Source organism: Protomyctophum parallelum, assembly GCF_964188405.1.
Source record: "Protomyctophum parallelum genome assembly, chromosome: 12".
Classification (NCBI taxonomy): Eukaryota; Metazoa; Chordata; class Actinopteri; order Myctophiformes; family Myctophidae; genus Protomyctophum; species Protomyctophum parallelum.
In genome coordinates, this window is record NC_139712.1 from 46,183,540 (window position 1) to 46,200,164 (window position 16,625).

The window sequence follows — 16,625 nt, forward strand, 5'->3', positions numbered from 1 at the left end:
ACGTCATTAACATATATTTTTTTGCAAAAAGGGTGAAGTGTCCCTTTAAATAAAAATAAAATCTCTATCCCCCCGGTGGTGGTGTACGGTACTGACAGTGGGAGCACCCGTTCATCTCATTGCCATGCATTGCACAGCCATGCTTGACCTGCCATGACCAGGCTCCCTGTCTCTTACATAACGTGGCCCGCTGGACCCAGCCTTCCTCCTGTGCCCCTCTCCTCATCATCATTCTCTCTCTCTCTCTCTCCCTCCCTCTCTCTCTCTCTCTCTCTCTCTCTCTCTCTCTCTCTCTCTCTCTCTCTCTCTCTCTCTCTCTCTCTCTCTCTCTCTCTCTCTCTCTCTCTCCCTCCCCCCACCACTCTGATGCATGTTAGACACCAGCAGATATTTTCTGCATACTATAGTGGTTTTACACTACCAACAATCATGATTAACATTCTACACTGCAGAACTCCATCTTCTTCTCTTCCCCCCCCCCCCCCGAGCACAGCGAGCACCTTGTCTTTGAACTCGGAGCAATTCAGAATTATGTCTTATCTGCCGGTACTTATTTTCTGTCTCCTATTTTTTTTTCCCATTTTGAAAAGGTGCAGAGATAGGAGTATGACATGCATGCACACATTATTATCTCGGAGGGCTTCCTGAGCGCATAGCTTAAGAGCTTTACTGTGCATGTTTGCTAACCCCGCTTTTATTTGTTTTCCGTGCCGCGGTCGGTAACCCCCCCCCCCCCCTCCCCACCTTAGCGAACTAGTCTCCACGTCGTGTTTAAAATGGCAGATTATCTCCTGTTTTGCATGAGCCCGGAAGAGCGGGGGGGGTGAACACATGAAAGGCAACGGAGGATTGGAGAGCAAATGTATACCAGGTCAAAGAGTGGGGGGATAACCCAAATCTGAATAATTAATAACTCTCTCTCTCTCTCTCTCAGAAAGCGTCTTTGTCCCTCTCAGTCTCAACCCTATTATTCAAAAGAGGACCAAGGTTCTTTATTATTTGTCTTAGACGTCTTTTTTTTAATCCTCTGTGCTGCCTACCTGCTCATCATCACTGCACCCCCCCGCCCCCCCCCCCAATCCTCTGTGCTGCCTACCTGCTCATCATCACTGCACCCCCCCCCCCCCCCCCCCCCCCCCCAGGTATTTCCCAACAAAGCTCACCTGGCATCCATCCATCCGTCCTGTCTAGAAAGGACTTGAGAAGGAACAGAGGAACAGCGGGAGGAAGAGGGGATGGCAGAAGGAAGGAGGGGGGGAACTGTCTTTTAAGGCCATAATTGTCCTCATAGTGTGGACGTGTGTTATTCCGTGCCAGCGGGAAAGCGGGACGCAGATGGTTGATCACTGCGTGTCTGTGTGTGTGGCGGCGGCTGTCTTCTGCCCGTCCTATTAAAATAGTATAGTGAGCGTTTCTCTCTTCACTGTATCCCGCTGAGCGTCGAAAATATGTCTAAAAAAATGGGTTATAACTCGAAACCCATTTTTAGACGGACGTCTAATAGCCGACTATTGCTCTGTGCACAGTGCAACCCAATACATTACCATGCATGTCACAAGAACCCTGTCCGCCACTCGCCCTTAAATTGCCACATCGATAGCAGATGGATTATGTCCCTTCTCCCTCGTCTTCCTTCGTCTAACTTCGAGTCACAGTCTCGGTACCCTGCAGGCTTTTAATTGCGTTCGTATTTGGATGTTGCCGCTAATGTGGCTACTGCTGTTGCTCCAGCCCCTGGCAACCCCAGGGAGGGAGGGCGAGACAGACCGACAGAGAGAGAGAGAGAGAGAGAGCAGCCTAATATATTATTTGATGGATTAAAGCCTGAGCATTTTTGAATAATTCATTGCTGGGTTATTAATGTGGCCGCTTTTATTTCGCCATGGACTCCATGTTTTATTTGTGTGTCCCCCCTCCCCCCACCCGTTTCCATTGCCAAATCAAAAAAGTGCAACAATACAATCACTGGTCATTGAAATGCCTTCACAGACGGAGAGGGAAATCCATTCAACAATAATAACACCTCAGGGCGCCCGCTGGCCAAGTGGTCCAGACACGTGTCAGATACAGGCTGCTGTGTTTGTCTCCCCTTCTCTCTCTCCCTCTTTCCTGTCCTTCTGCGCTTAAAGGCAGAAAAGCCCAAAAAACTTTAAAAAAAGTGGAACACACAACGCTCACTCTGAACCTGGAACCCAACAGAGGCTTGAGGTTCTTTAGCGAAGTGGTTCCCAAAGTGGGGGTCCTTGAGAGAGTTCCAGGGGGTCCCCAGCTGACTGATAATTAGGAAACCAAATGGAACCTTATGGGTCTGTAACTCTGAGTGTACAAACGGAACCAAATGGACCCGTTTGTACACTCTCAGAGTTACATTAACATTGATTTTTCAATATAAAATTTCAATTCTATCCCAGAGATAGAAATGCTATTATATGGGAGTCCGTAGACTAATGCATGTCAAACTGGGGGTCTTTGAAATTAAAATGGCTGAAAATCACTGATGGGGCCTTTTCTCTCTTCCCTTTGTCTTTTATCTCGTTACCTCCTTGTCAGAGGAGTCTATAGTATCTTCTGTAATTAACCCATTCTGACCTGAGATCAGATTCATACGAGGTTTCCACTGGGGACACACACTGGTCTGATTAAACCCATTCTGACCTGAGATCAGATTTAAAAAAAAATGTCAGTCGTTCTTCGATTTTTCAAAAAATAGCAGACCTACAAGCTCGTATCGCGCCACTCGGTGGCGCGATATGAGCTTGTAGATCTGCTATTTTTCAATAGCTAAAGCATGACATGATGCTGACACCAAAATGGGTGCCCCGTTCAGAATGGGTTAACGGGCACATTGCGCTTCTCTTCATCCAGCTGCCTGTTTGACTGACACACCAAAGGTGTTGCTTTTGAGACGTTTCAACGCTGCGCTGGTTCTCTCCGGGGCATCCACCCCCTACGTACCTCCCACTGTACCCTGCCAGTGCATACCCAACCCTGCATATACACTACAGGTTTCCTCCCTGCAACATGGGGGTAAAAAAAAATGCCCACCTTTGCTTTTATTCCACTTCCAATGACTTTGATGCTATATACACTTTACAATTTGTGGAGAACTTTCCTCTACATGATGTGTCATCAGAACATGAAGAAATCCCCCCCCCACCCTCTCCCTAGAGCCCACGCTGAGCACTTGTGTGTTCTCAGCGTGGCTAGTCTCCAGAGAGATGGCGTGTTGCCGAGTGGGGCGCAACGCAACCGTTCCAAACTTCAAATTGAAACCGGCGTAGATATAGAAACGTAGAACTGGCCAATCGAACTGTGTGTCCTCCTCGCCGGGTCTTTGCTGAATGGAGACCTTGCATAAAACACTGGCTCCCTCCCAAACAGTGGATCAGGACCCATCTGTGGGTCGCAGACACATTTGTAATTATTGGGTCCCTTAATATGTTTGTGTCCTGCGTTTTGTCTTTAACTATTAGCACACATTCCCAAAAAAGAATAGAAAAATAAAAATCATGAATTACAAATACAATTCAAAGGTTTGTTTTAGTACTTGCATTAAAGGGATTGTGACATAAAAAAAAAGGTTTTGGAATTGTTCTTGTTTTTTTTAGGTTTTCTAATCTCAATTGCACCCAAAAAACATGAACTTTTAACATTCAGTTGATTTTCTGTGATCTGGGGTTTTCTGGCTCAAACAGGTGCTCTGATTTGCCGGCAGTAAGTGACATCACTTACTGCAAATCCCATATATTTCAATGGGATTTGCCAGCAGATGTCACTGTTTCACTGTGTTGCCTGTTTTCATTGTAGCTCAAAAGGCCCAAAAAACCCCAAAGAAAACTGCAGACCACAGAAGATCCACTGAATGTTCAAAGTTCAGGTTTTTTGGGTGTAATTGAGGTCATAAAACCTAAAAGAAAAAGAAAAAAAAATGAAAATGAATGTCATAAAACCTTTAATATTTTTGTGTCCTGCGTTTTGTTTTTAACTATTAGCACACATTCCCAAAAAAGAATAGAAAAAAAAAAATCATGAATTACAAATACAATTCAAAGGTTTGTTTTAGTACTCTTGCATTAAGAAATCAAAGAAAAATCAGACATTCCATACATAAAATAAAATAAATGGAACGGCGCCCATGGTCATAATATACACACAGCCCCGGAATGATCCAAACGCAGTTCTACTTCTGTCTATGTTTGAGACTGGGGAAATGTCTCTCCTCCTCTCTTGTGGTGACCCTCGGAGTCACTCAAATAGCCGACCATCCCACAGACACATCTGTAAGGAGTTTAGTGGTTCAGGGAGATGGTGTGTGTACACAGCAGTGGGCTGGGCTTTTGATATTTGTATTACTTTATGACTGTTTATTTAGGTGTGTGTGTGTGTGTGTGTGTGTGTGTGTGTGTGTGTGTGTGTGTGTGTGGGGCATGCACCCGCTAGGCAGTAGTAGACACTACACGTTTGAGTGTGTGCAGAGTGCAGGATGTGTCCTGAGAAACCTGGGATGTTTTATGTTTAATTAAAAAAAAACATTAAAAAAAAAATCTTGAATTAAAAATAAATTAATCATGTTCAGTTATTTCATAAAGAAATCAAAGAAAAATCAAAGACATTCCATAAATTAGAAAACAAATGTTTAACCCATTCTGACCGGGCACCCATTTTGGTGTCAGCATCATGTTATGCTTTAGCTATTGAAAAATAGCAGATCTACAAGCTCATATCGCGCCACCGAGTGGCGCGATACGAGCTTGTAGGTCTGCTATTTTTGAAAAATCGAAGAGCGACTGACATTTCTAGAATCTGATCTCAGGTCAGAATGGGTTAATCAGACCAGTGTGTGTGTCCGGCGGAAACCTCGTATGAATCTGATCTCAGGTCAGAATGGGTTAGGTGTGTGTGTGTGTGTGTGTGTGTGTGTGTGTGTGTGTGGCATGCACCCGCTAGGCAGTAGTAGACACTACATGTTTGAGTGTGTGCAGAGTGCAGGATGTGTCCTGAGAAACATGGGATGTTTTATGTTTAATAAAAAAAAACATTAAAAAAAAAATCTTGAATTAAAACTAAATTAATCATTTTCAGTTATTTCATAAAGAAATCAAAGAAAAATCAAAGAAATTCCATAAATTAGAAAACAAATGTTTAACCCATTTTGGCCGGGAACCCATTTTGGTGTCGGCATCATGTCGTGCTTTAGCTATTGAAAAATAGCAGATCTACAAGCTCATATCGCGCCACCGAGTGGCGCGATACGAGCTTGTAGGTCTGCTATTTTTTTTAAATCGAAGAGCGACTGACATTTCTAGAATCTGATCTCAGGGCAGAATGGGTTAATCAGACCAGTGTGTGTCCAGTGGGAAACCTCGTATGAATCTGATCTCAGGTCAGAATGGGTTAAAGCCAACTCGATTTTGCGTCGCAGCTTGTCGGCAGGAGACTCTCGAGGACAAGGTCCCGGCCTTTCTGTCAGGGGGGGGGGGGTGGCTGTGCGTCGTTAATGTTGTCCATTAAGAAAATGGAATTAATGTGGCCGCAAAAAGCCTTGAAACTACAAGGGTATGAAAGCAATGTCGCTGCTAATATACGTCATGCCCAGCTGTCAAAACATTGCGTTCCTGAGATTCCTCGTTGACATAAGCTCACCTGGCTCACCTCGACTCGTAGTAACCACGAAAAAAAACGTAATTAACATGTCAGTTTCTGTTGTGCGATGGGCAGCTGCAGCCACCCCGCCTACCCGGAAATGTAGTCTCTGGGTTGTTTGACTCGTTTCTAACGCTTATGTTGTTACTCTTTGGGTATATTTGTACATTTCCACCTCCAGTCCATATGAGTGAAAAGGCCGGGATGATCGGTTTATTTTTCAAACACAGTTCTTATATGAAGAGATCTAAAAATCCCCCTATGGGGATTTCAATGCAAATAAAAAGTACACAAACCTGTGGACTGGCGCCCTCTACTGACAGTGACGTCAGTGACTTTGGTTCTCTCTTAATAAGTAGTGAAAATGGCTGATCTACAAGCTCACCATGCAGCGCACACAACCCCACACACTGATACTGTGCAGATAACATTTCTATGAGAGGGAGAGAGAGAGAGAGAGGGAGAGACTGAGAGACTGTTTTTCATCTGCGAGCGCCGAGCGGTTTCCTTCCCGAGATGACAAATCCCTTATATCTGTCTTTGATGTCGCCCATGAAAGCAGCCGGCACATTTGAACTTCCAAAACACCATTGTGCTTCCCTCTGTGATTTACACACACAATGGTCAAAACAATTGCCAGGTTATTGCCTTCTAAATTGACTTGCTCAGAACTCCACCACTTACAGTAAAGGCTAAAGAATATAGTTTGGACGACCGAGAAGCAACATTGAAATGAATGTGCAACACACACACACACACACACACACACACACCTGCGACAAGGGTAGCAGGGAGGTCAAGCTTGCGGTGCCAGGAGCCCTAAGGTCATGACGCCATAATAAAAACAATAAATAAATCCACTCCTAATATTTAATAAAGCAATTATAACTCATTGCAGAGTTCAATTAATTTTAAAGTTTTTCCATTAGGAGAGAGGTCTGGAATTGCCCTCGAAATTGCTTTAATTTATCTTCTTTTAAGGCCAGCAGTGAATTTGGTGGCCATGCTTTAACGGTGGTGGGTGCATGGCGTGCCTCCTAGTTTACTGTGCACAAAGCCTGTTCATTTTTTGGCAAAGATTTCATCGCCTTTGATTGGAACTTTCCTCTCGTATGGAGTTGTCATTCTGACCTTCTGGTTTCTTTCTGTCTGTGTCTGTCTGTCTGTCCTCCGCAGGAGCTGTGTATCTGGAGGGAGGCTTGGAGGAAGCCAAGCTACTGTTTGGGCGGCTGCTTTTCAACGGCGAGGTAACCCAACCCAAACTCTGTTTCTAGTGCTGTGTGTGCTTCTGCCCTGGCCTCTCACTGCCTTGCTCTGTCTGCGCCGGCTGTAGCGAGAGAGCGTGTGTACGTATATACCCCTGTCTGAACAGATGCAGAGTCCTTGGCTGGACATCCGTCTTCTTCTTTAGCCCATTCTGACCTGAGATCAGATTCATACGAGGTTTCCGCCGGACACACACTGGTCTGATGAACCCATTCTGACCTGAGATCAGATTCTAAAAATGTCAGTCGTTCTTCGATTTTTCAAAAAAAAAGCAGACCTACAAGCTCGTATCGCGCCACTCGGTGGCGCGATATGAGCTTGTAGACCTGCTATTTTTCAATAGCTAAAGCATAACATGATGCTGCCCGGTGCCCGGTCAGAATGGGTTAGTATTTTTTTTTCTCCCCAGTTGTCCTCTGGTGGTGAAAGCAAATAAGGCCTCCATTGAGTTTGCACTGTAGCGTGTGGGCATGTATTTATATGACATGATGATACTGTATGTAACCCTAACCCAACCCCCACCCCGTACCACCCTGTGTCGGAACTGCTCACCGTCTCTCCTTTGCTTTGAATGCCACGAGGTAGAACCAAGGCAGAGAAGAGGATAAGTGACTGCAGGCAGTGGCACTGCACTCCCCCCCCCCCATCCATAAATATGGATGCACAGAGAATTAAAATTTGTATGCGATGAACGGAGGATGATTAAAGCATAGCCTGCAGGCGATGTCCTAGACCTCTCTGCATCTCTTAACAAAAGATTTGTCCTGCGATGAAAAACGACAATGAAAACAACATCTGCCAGAGCAAAAGCGAGGAGATTGAATGTGTGCACTGTTTTGAAATGCGTATGAATGCAAACATAAATATTCCTTCAAGGAAAGGCGTGCACGCACACGCGCGCAAGCGCGCACACACACACACACACACACACACACACAACAAAAGAAAACCCAGCACCAAGGAGCAGATCTCACGGCTTTTGTAACAAAAGATCTCTCCTGTTGTGTTGTTCTTTTCCCCCTCCTAACCTTCCACTTGACGATGGCACTTGAATCACAGCAATTGTTCTCGTTTGTTTTTATCATCGGTGGAGGGATTAGGGTCGCGTGAGTACGAGGCAGATGTGCCAATAACAGTTATGTGGGTGCATAGTCTCAGACGGTTGCCTTCACGCAATTTTCAAATGCTTCCGTCACACGGTCTGGAGCAACGGAAGCTCTGATCAGGAGTAAAATATAAAGCGGAAGTGCAACTGTATCCTAATAGAAATCATCTAAACATAATAGCTTGCTGCTTAGCAGAAATGGAAATAAAAATATATGCTCTAAAGATATTTTAAAATATAGTTTTGTGAACGGAAATGGCAGCTTCCTTACTCGAATTTCGGTGTAGTTTCAGACTCTATATAGCATTCGGAGATGGTGGAAGAGTTCTCTGGCTACGCAGGACTAGTGTGGTACCCGCACTGGTACCACCTCTTCATATGGCCAATCCAAAAGGGAAGGATAAATAAATGTGACAAACACTAAGTCATTGGATTTTCTTTGTCATATGAAAGCAGGGAATCATAGCTTCAAATTGTCATATTGGTTCGGTTCGACCCACCAATTTCAGAGATAATGGCTTATAGAGTAATGTTTTGCAGAGAAACGGCGAGTTGAGAAAGTGGTGAAACTGTGGTCTCTTATCATTACACCTAGCTACATGTTTAAGCCTTTATTTCATATTTGCATGTGAATTTCAGCTCTGACATTCATTTCAGACATGTTCCAGTATGTGAACGGTCTGCCTGTGCTATTAAATCATTTTGGATCAAAATGGTGAAAAAGGTGAAAAGCTGGAGGCTGCACAATGGAAGCCCCTCCGTCGAATCAAGTACTGAATTAATGGCTATACCTACGTGCTGATTGAGGCCAGGGTCTCACTGCCAATGGTATAATTATCCAAGTGAATTGTGCACATCTTTTGATGCAGTCATTGTGGGACTGAAACGAGGCTCCCCACGAATGCACTAAATGGTAAATGGTGCATTTATATAGCGCCTTTATCCAAGGCGCTTTACATAGATTGTGCATTACATTCACCCATTCATACACCGATTGCGGCGGAAGCCATGCAAGGTACCAACCAGCACATCGGGAGCAATTTGGGGTTCAGTGTCTTGCCCAAGGACACTTCGACATGTAGACAGGAGGAGCCGGGATTCGAACCGCCGACCCATGGATCATTGGACGACCTGCTCTACCTCCTGAGCCACCGCCGCCCCTTGAACATGCTCGAGTTCTCTCGCATGTTACTTTTATCCCATTAAGACCTGGAACGCATCTTTGTCACCTTTTTTTAACTTTTTAACAACACATTTTCAGATGGGTATGCGTGGCCAAATTCAGATAATTCTGGGGGACCTTGACAGGGGAAAAAAAGTTTGATCACCACTGAGACGTTTTTCAGAAAAGTCAGGATTCAGAAGTCACTTTGTAGAATCTGGTCTCGGTGTCTTAATGGGTTAAAGGACAACTTTAGTTTTTTTCAACCAAGGTTCATGTTTTAGGTTGTTATTAGAGAAACTAAAAGGTGAATGTTAATTTTCTTTCATTTGCTGCTTTCTTTCGTTTTAGGGATTTTCGCCGTTTTTGACAGGGGGGCGGGGGCATTCGAGCATGGGGCTAAATATGTATTTTTTGACAATATTATGGCGATTTCTTTTTTAATTATTTACTATAGTCCTACTAGACACCAAGAAATTACATCTGGCCACAAAAGATCACAGGATCTACTGAATGTGACAAACTGACATATTGAGCCTATGACACACAGTATAAGCCTTCCCCCAGTAGGCTACCTTCACATTCAGTAGATCCTGTGATCTTCTGTGGTCAGATGTAATTTCCTGGGGTTTATTAGGACTATAGTAAATAATAAAAAAAGAAATCGCCATAACATTTTGTCAAAAAATACATATTTAGCCCCATGCTCGAATGCCCCCACCCCCCTTTAAAAAAGAGCTAAAATCCCTAAAACGAAAGAAAGCAGCAAATGAAAAACAATTAACACTCATCTTTTACTTTCTCTATTAACAACCTAAAACTTTAACCTTGGTTGAAAAAAACTAAAGTTGTCCTTTAACCCATTCTGACCGGGCACCCATTTTGGTGTTGGCATCATGTTATGCTTTAGCTATTTAAAAATAGCAGATCTACAAGCTCATATCGCGCCACCGAGTGGCGCGATACGAGCTTGTAGGTCTGCTATTTTTTTTTTTATCGAAGAACGACTGACATTTTTAGAATCTGATCTCAGGTCAGAATGGGTTAATCAGACCAGTGTGTGTCCAGTGGAAAACCTCGTGTGAATCTGATCTCAGGTCAGAATGGGTTAAGTTCGGTAAATGTGCTTCAGAAATCACCAGAAAGCACATTGATTCATTCGATTGCTGTGTGTAGGCGATCACTTTTGAGTCGCCGCGATATTATGCTCTCACAAAACCTAAGCCAATGCTGTTAGGAGGTTTGTGGCGAGAAGCAGCATCCAAGAGGGAGATTTGTCTCGAGGTTTTGCTGATACAGCACGTTTACCCGGGAAAACTCTTTTTTTGCAGACTGGCAAAAAATGTGTTTCAACCCCTGGGGGGGGGGGGGGGGGGGGGGGGGGCAACATCACGGGCCCTAACTTATCTCTCCAGAGGATCCTTCTGCGTTTGACGCAGAGAAAATGAAATATTCCGTTTTGCCTTTGATATGTAATTTTCAATAATACTTTAGGACAACAATAGATTGTCTGCCGTTCTGGTGTCGCCGTGGCTCTAGTAACCAGCTTGTATGCAGTGCAAAAAGCTGGCAAACCATCCGGCAACACTCGCTTACATTCTCTTTTCTGCCATTCCTTAAAAATGTGAATAGAAAACTCACAGCATAGCCTTGGGAGTCTTATTATAATTACTGTTGATTGGTAACACGGCACCCTCAATTTTGTATACCAGCATTAGCTGGTCAGTGTCAACAGACAGAATTGTTGATCACTCAAACAAGCTAATTACATTTGTCACAATTGAATTTATTGAAAGGAAGTCATACCCTACCCCCCTCTCCTATCATAACCACCCTCACCACTCGAATGTGAGACAGCTCAAGGCATGGGCATAGGCACAGAGTGCCACGCCTTGCTACCTTGCTACACATGTCTGGTGTAGGGCTGCACGATATGGACAAAAATGAATATCACGGTATATATGGCAGATATCTCGATATCGATACGATATAATATATATCACGATATATAGGGCAGATATCTCGATATCGATACGATACGATATATCGTGCAGCAACATATTTTCTTAATGGGCGTGGCTAGCGATTCAGGGCTGTATCCAGGCTACAACAGGACAGAGGGACAAACGGAGTGATGGTTTATTTTCCGAGGGGCACAGGCTAAAACAGAGGGCTGGCTTTAGAAGTGGACGATGTATCGATATGTCGACGATATATCTATATCGCGATACCGTTGCCTTTTTGCGATACTGATATTGTGCATGTTCATACCTCGATACGATAACGATATATTGTGCAGCCCTAGTCTGGTGTATGAATTCAAAACTAAATCCAAGCTTGTAGATCTGCTATTTTCACTAGTTTGGGTCCCGGGCGAATGTCTAATTTCTGTTTTGGGTCACGGGATAAAAAGTTTGGGAACCACTGCTCTATCACATTCACCACCACCACCTGTTGCGAAGCACCACCAACCTTAATTGTGTATCTCTCTCTCTCTCTCTCTCTCTCTCTCTCTCTCTCTCTCTCACTCTCTCACTCTCGCTCTCGCTGAGCTCTCTCTCTCTCTCTCTCTCTCTCTCTCTCTCTCGCTCTCTCTCTCTCTCTCTCTCTATCTCTCTCTCGCTGAGCTCGCTCTCTCGCTCTCTCTCTCTCTCATATAATGTCTGTGCCTCTTTCTCTCTCTCACACACACACAAGCTCCCAAAACAAAAGCTTCCAAGTGGGGCTTCATGACTTGTATAAGACGAAGAATAAGAATAAAAACAATTAAAACATTCTGTGGACACCTAAGCAGCCGTGGCTCAGTGGTCCAGGCACCTTGGCTGGTAATCCAGTCTGGCAGTGTGCCGCGGGTTCGACTCCCGATCCCGACGGCCTTTACTGCATGTCTTCCCCCCCCCCCCATCTCTCTCCCCATTTCCTGTCAGCCTACTGTCTGTCCCTCCACAAAAAAATATAAAATAAAGGCGAAAGCCACAAAAAAAACATATCAAAAAAAGAAGAAGCACACAGGGCACACAGGCCAGCGGCCAGCGCTCCACATGGCTGTTCCCATTGTCACGTAGAGTTTGTCTCCTGGTGAGATGAGTCACCTAGTCCCCATTTTCCAATTCCATGCTAGAATGCTTTCTTACCTTTCTTACCTTTCTTTGTAGTTGTTACGTCCCCACCAAAGAGGTCCAGGTGTTTTTTTGTGCAAAAACTCCTTATTGGCTATTTTCCCTACCATAAGCCCTCAATGAATTGCATTGAATTGAATGGGGCTATGGGGTGTTGTGCTAATTCACTTATTTCCATCGAAAGAAGCAGTAAAGTGTGGCGCTTGGGATATTATTTACATTATGAAGAGAGGATATATACAAAGAAATTATAATTTTGAGCGATGGAAATAAGCGAACTAGCATAACACCCCATAGCCCCATTTGATTCCCATTCCATTCAATGCAATTCATTTAGGGCTCATGGTAGGGGAAATAGCCAATAAGGAGTTTTTGCACAAAAAAACACCTGGACCTCTTTGGTGGGGACGTAACGACTACAAAGAAAGGTAAGAAAGCCTTTTGGTATGGAATTCTCCTTTAACCACCATTGCTGTTTGTGTGAATTTGAAGTTTTAAGAGTGGTGGTAGCCGGGTTTGCAATTGATTGGTTCTTGTAACATGAAATGTGTCATATCTTAGGCCAAATAAGGACAAATCGTGAGGGAAAACACTCATTACTGTCCATCTACAGCCTCGACCATGAACAAACAAACATTAACAATCCCCTTATAATAATAAATAATAATACCTTGAATTTATTTATATAGCGCCTTTCATGAACCCAATTAAGGATGCTTTACAAAATGTACCAACAACAATCAAGCCTCCATAAGCCTAAGATAAGTGTCTATGAACACTTTTATTTAACCCATTCTGACCTGAGATCAGATTCATACAAGGTTTCCGCCGGACAAACACTGGGTCTGATGAACCCATTCTGACCTGAGATCAGATTCTAAAAATGTCATTCGTTCTTCGATTAAATTTTTTTTAGCAGACCTACAAGCTCGTATCGCGCCACTCGGTGGCGCGATATGAGCTTGTAGATCTGCTATTTTTCAATAGCTAAAGCATAACATGATGCTGACACCAAAATGGGTGCCCGTTCAGAATGGGTTAAGGATGCTTTACAAAATGTACCAGCAACAATCAAGCCTCCATAAGCCTAAGAGAATAAGTGTCTATGAACACTTTTATTTAACACACAGCGTAATTTCAGAAAAAATGTTTTCCCAGGACACTGAGGGATTAGGTTCAAAGAAGGACTTTTTCCAAGGCCCACAACGAGAATCACACCACTTACCTCAAAAGAAAGCTTATTATTGTCTGCTCTAATAAAAAAAATATTACAATTATTGACCTTTATGTAACCTTTTTGTATAAAAGTGGTGTTTTTGAACAGAAGGCTGAGATATTCACAGTTTTTGGTCACAGACATTGACAGGCAGATATAAAATGGAGCACAAAGAATATCCTGTACATGCTATACACCGAATGAAAGCCCTGAATGTCTACGTTCATGAGGAAACACATTCGTCCCATCTACCGTTCGTCAGTAATTGGCTTTTTTTATTCAGCTTGCGACACATTGTCTAACACCCCTGTAACTCTGCCATATATATATACCGTTTGGGGTTAGAACCGGGTCAATGACGTCCCCCATGTGTTCATTGCGGTCTTATCACTGCAATTATGATGATTAATAAAGTGTTACAATTACTATAATCTGGTTGCCCTGGCCTCCTCCACACTAACACTGTCATTATCCGTACAACGAGACACTCCAGGGTCTCCCAGTGCCTTCCTTCCACCCGCTGGCAGCAGTCCGACCCGGAACAGGGCCGGCCACTGCTGGTGACGGTCCCTCCATACCATCCGTGAAGTTGTGATCTCGTTTGTTAGTTATCTTGTTTGTTCGTAGTATGAAGAAGGAAAGGAGACATGAATCTGACCGCCTTCTGTCCATGTGTCTGTTATTCAAGGCTGCTCCGATGGTGGTAGCGCCTATGGGCTGCAGTGGGCACCGCCATTACGTTCCGAAAATACACACAAGACACCCAAAGGACCCCCAAAATTATATGTATTTGACCGCCGACCCCCATATCAAATTTTTGTGCTTGTAGATCTGCTATTTTTCAACAGTTAAAGTTTAAAATAATGGTTAAAGTGGTTAAAAGCTAAGGTGGCACAGATGCGTTCCAGGTCTAAATGGATTAAATAATAAGCTAGCAGGACAGACAAGAGATAGAGATAGAAAAGACAATGAGAGAGAATGAAAAAAACAATAACTGCTTAACCCATTCTGACACCCATTTTGGTGTTGGCATCATGTTATGCTTTAGCTATTGAAAAATAGCAGATCTACAAGCTCATATCGCGCCACCGAGTGGCGCGATACGAGCTTGTAGGTCTGCTATTTTTGAAAAATCGAAGAACGACTGACATTTCTAGAATCTGATCTCAGGTCAGAATGGGTTCATCAGACCAGTGTGTGTCCGGCGGAAACCTCGTATGAATCTGATCTCAGGTCAGAATGGGTTAAAAGCATAGAATAAATAATACAGAGAGAGAGAGAGAGGGAGGGACCGAAGCAAGAAGTGTGCACGAGTGAGACGGCCTACGAACGAAATGTGTGATTATTACAAGCCAAACTCTCCACCCCACATTCCATGCACACTGAGCACAACAGCCAATGATTCAATTACATCCATGCTGTAGTATAGAGAAAGCAGACAACAGGTTTAAATGATTAAATGATTAGTCTCTCTCTCTCTCTCTCCCGCTCAGGAGGGTTATAATTACAGGGAGTACACATCATCATCAGAGGAGGAGGAGGAGACGACAAACATAAAATAAATAGTCCGAAAATCTTAGTTGTTGTTGACATGATGGAGGGCTTAATTGTCAGCCAGCCCCGGCATTTAATTAACCTGCATGAGCACACGAAACTAGCGAAACTCTACTGGTGCTACGGAGAAACCGAGATGTCGTCTGTGATTAAATGACTAGTATTATATACTCTCAATAACGACAGTTACAAAAGTCAATATGATTTGGAACCACACGAGATCCTATCGTGGGGTTGTATCTGTATGGGGAAGGTACTATGTCGGGAAGATGTCCAATATACAGCCTACAGGGAGCCCAGAGGCTCCATCTATACAAAACAAACAGTAGCCTACATTACCCATAATGCACATCCAATCATATAGATGTGTTTTAAAACCCATTCTGACCGGGCACCCATTTTGGTGTTGGCATCATGTTATGCTTTAGCTATTGAAAAATAGCAGATCTACAAGCTCATATCGCGCCACCGAGTGGCGCGATACGAGCTTGTAGGTCTGCTATTTTTGAAAAATCAAAAAAAACGACTGACATTTTTAGAATCTGATCTCAGGTCAGAATGGGTTCATCAGACCAGTGTGTGTCCAGTGGAAACCTCGTATGAATCTGATCTCAGGTCAGAATGGGTTAACTCAAATGTGAGACAGCTCAAGGAATGGGCGTAGGCACAGAGTGCCGTGCCTTGCTATCTGGCACGTGTCTTGTGTATGAATTAAAAAACTAAATCCAATGATTTCGCGGCGCGAAGCAACGCATTGTGAGCTTGTATAGATCTGCTATTTTCACTAGTTTTTGGTCCCGGGGCGAAAGTCTATTTTCTGTTTTGGGTCATGGGATAAAACATTAAGTGAACCACTGCTCTATCACCACCAACCACCTGTTGCGATGCACCACCAACCTTAATTGGGCCTCCCACCAAATTCGTCAACAACCCCCCCCCCCCCTTCCCATTCAGCCTTGTGCCTTCCACCGGATGGCACATCGCCTCTCATGGTCTGTGTCTAATGGAACCAAAGTACCTCTAACTTTGTGTCCTTTCTCTTTTCACCCTTCCTTAAATCTCTCTCTCTCTCTCTCTCTCTCTCTCTCTCTCTCTCTCACTCTCTCTCTCAGGATCTGCGTGAGGTTTGGCTCAACTACCCCCCTCATCCCCTACAGGTGGGTGAATATGTCATTATTGCAGCTGTTTATTTGGCTACGGGTACTCTCTCTCTCTCTCTCTCTCTCTCTCTCTCTCTCTCTCTCTCTCTCTCTCTCTCTCTCTCTCTCTCTCTCTCTCTCTCTGTTCTACACAGCACACACAAAGCTGGGCATATGAAAAAAAGTGTGAACCGAGTGGTGCAACTCCCGTCTATTGGTTCTCTGTATCATTCCAATTTGTATCGTCCAATTTCTTCTGTATCGTTCCAATTTCTTCTCTGTACTCTGGCGCCCCCTACTGGTATAAATAAGTAACATACTCGTGCTCATAGGTACACACACACACACACACACACACACACACACACACACACAGGTACACGGACATTGCATGCTGGATGTAGGAGTGGTTGCACCACTC

The 16,625-nt window shown here is 43.9% G+C and overlaps 1 protein-coding gene across 1 annotated transcript in view; it reads left to right on the forward strand.

Annotated features, from left to right (window-relative positions):
* drosha (drosha ribonuclease III) overlaps positions 1-16,625 on the forward strand; it is a 232,053-nt gene that overhangs the window by 138,440 nt on the left and 76,988 nt on the right. Inside the window, exons 27-28 of the mRNA XM_083777811.1 lie at positions 6,820-6,890; positions 16,178-16,222. Coding sequence (XP_083633937.1) covers positions 6,820-6,890; positions 16,178-16,222 — 116 coding nt within the window. The remainder of the gene's footprint in view (positions 1-6,819; positions 6,891-16,177; positions 16,223-16,625) is intronic.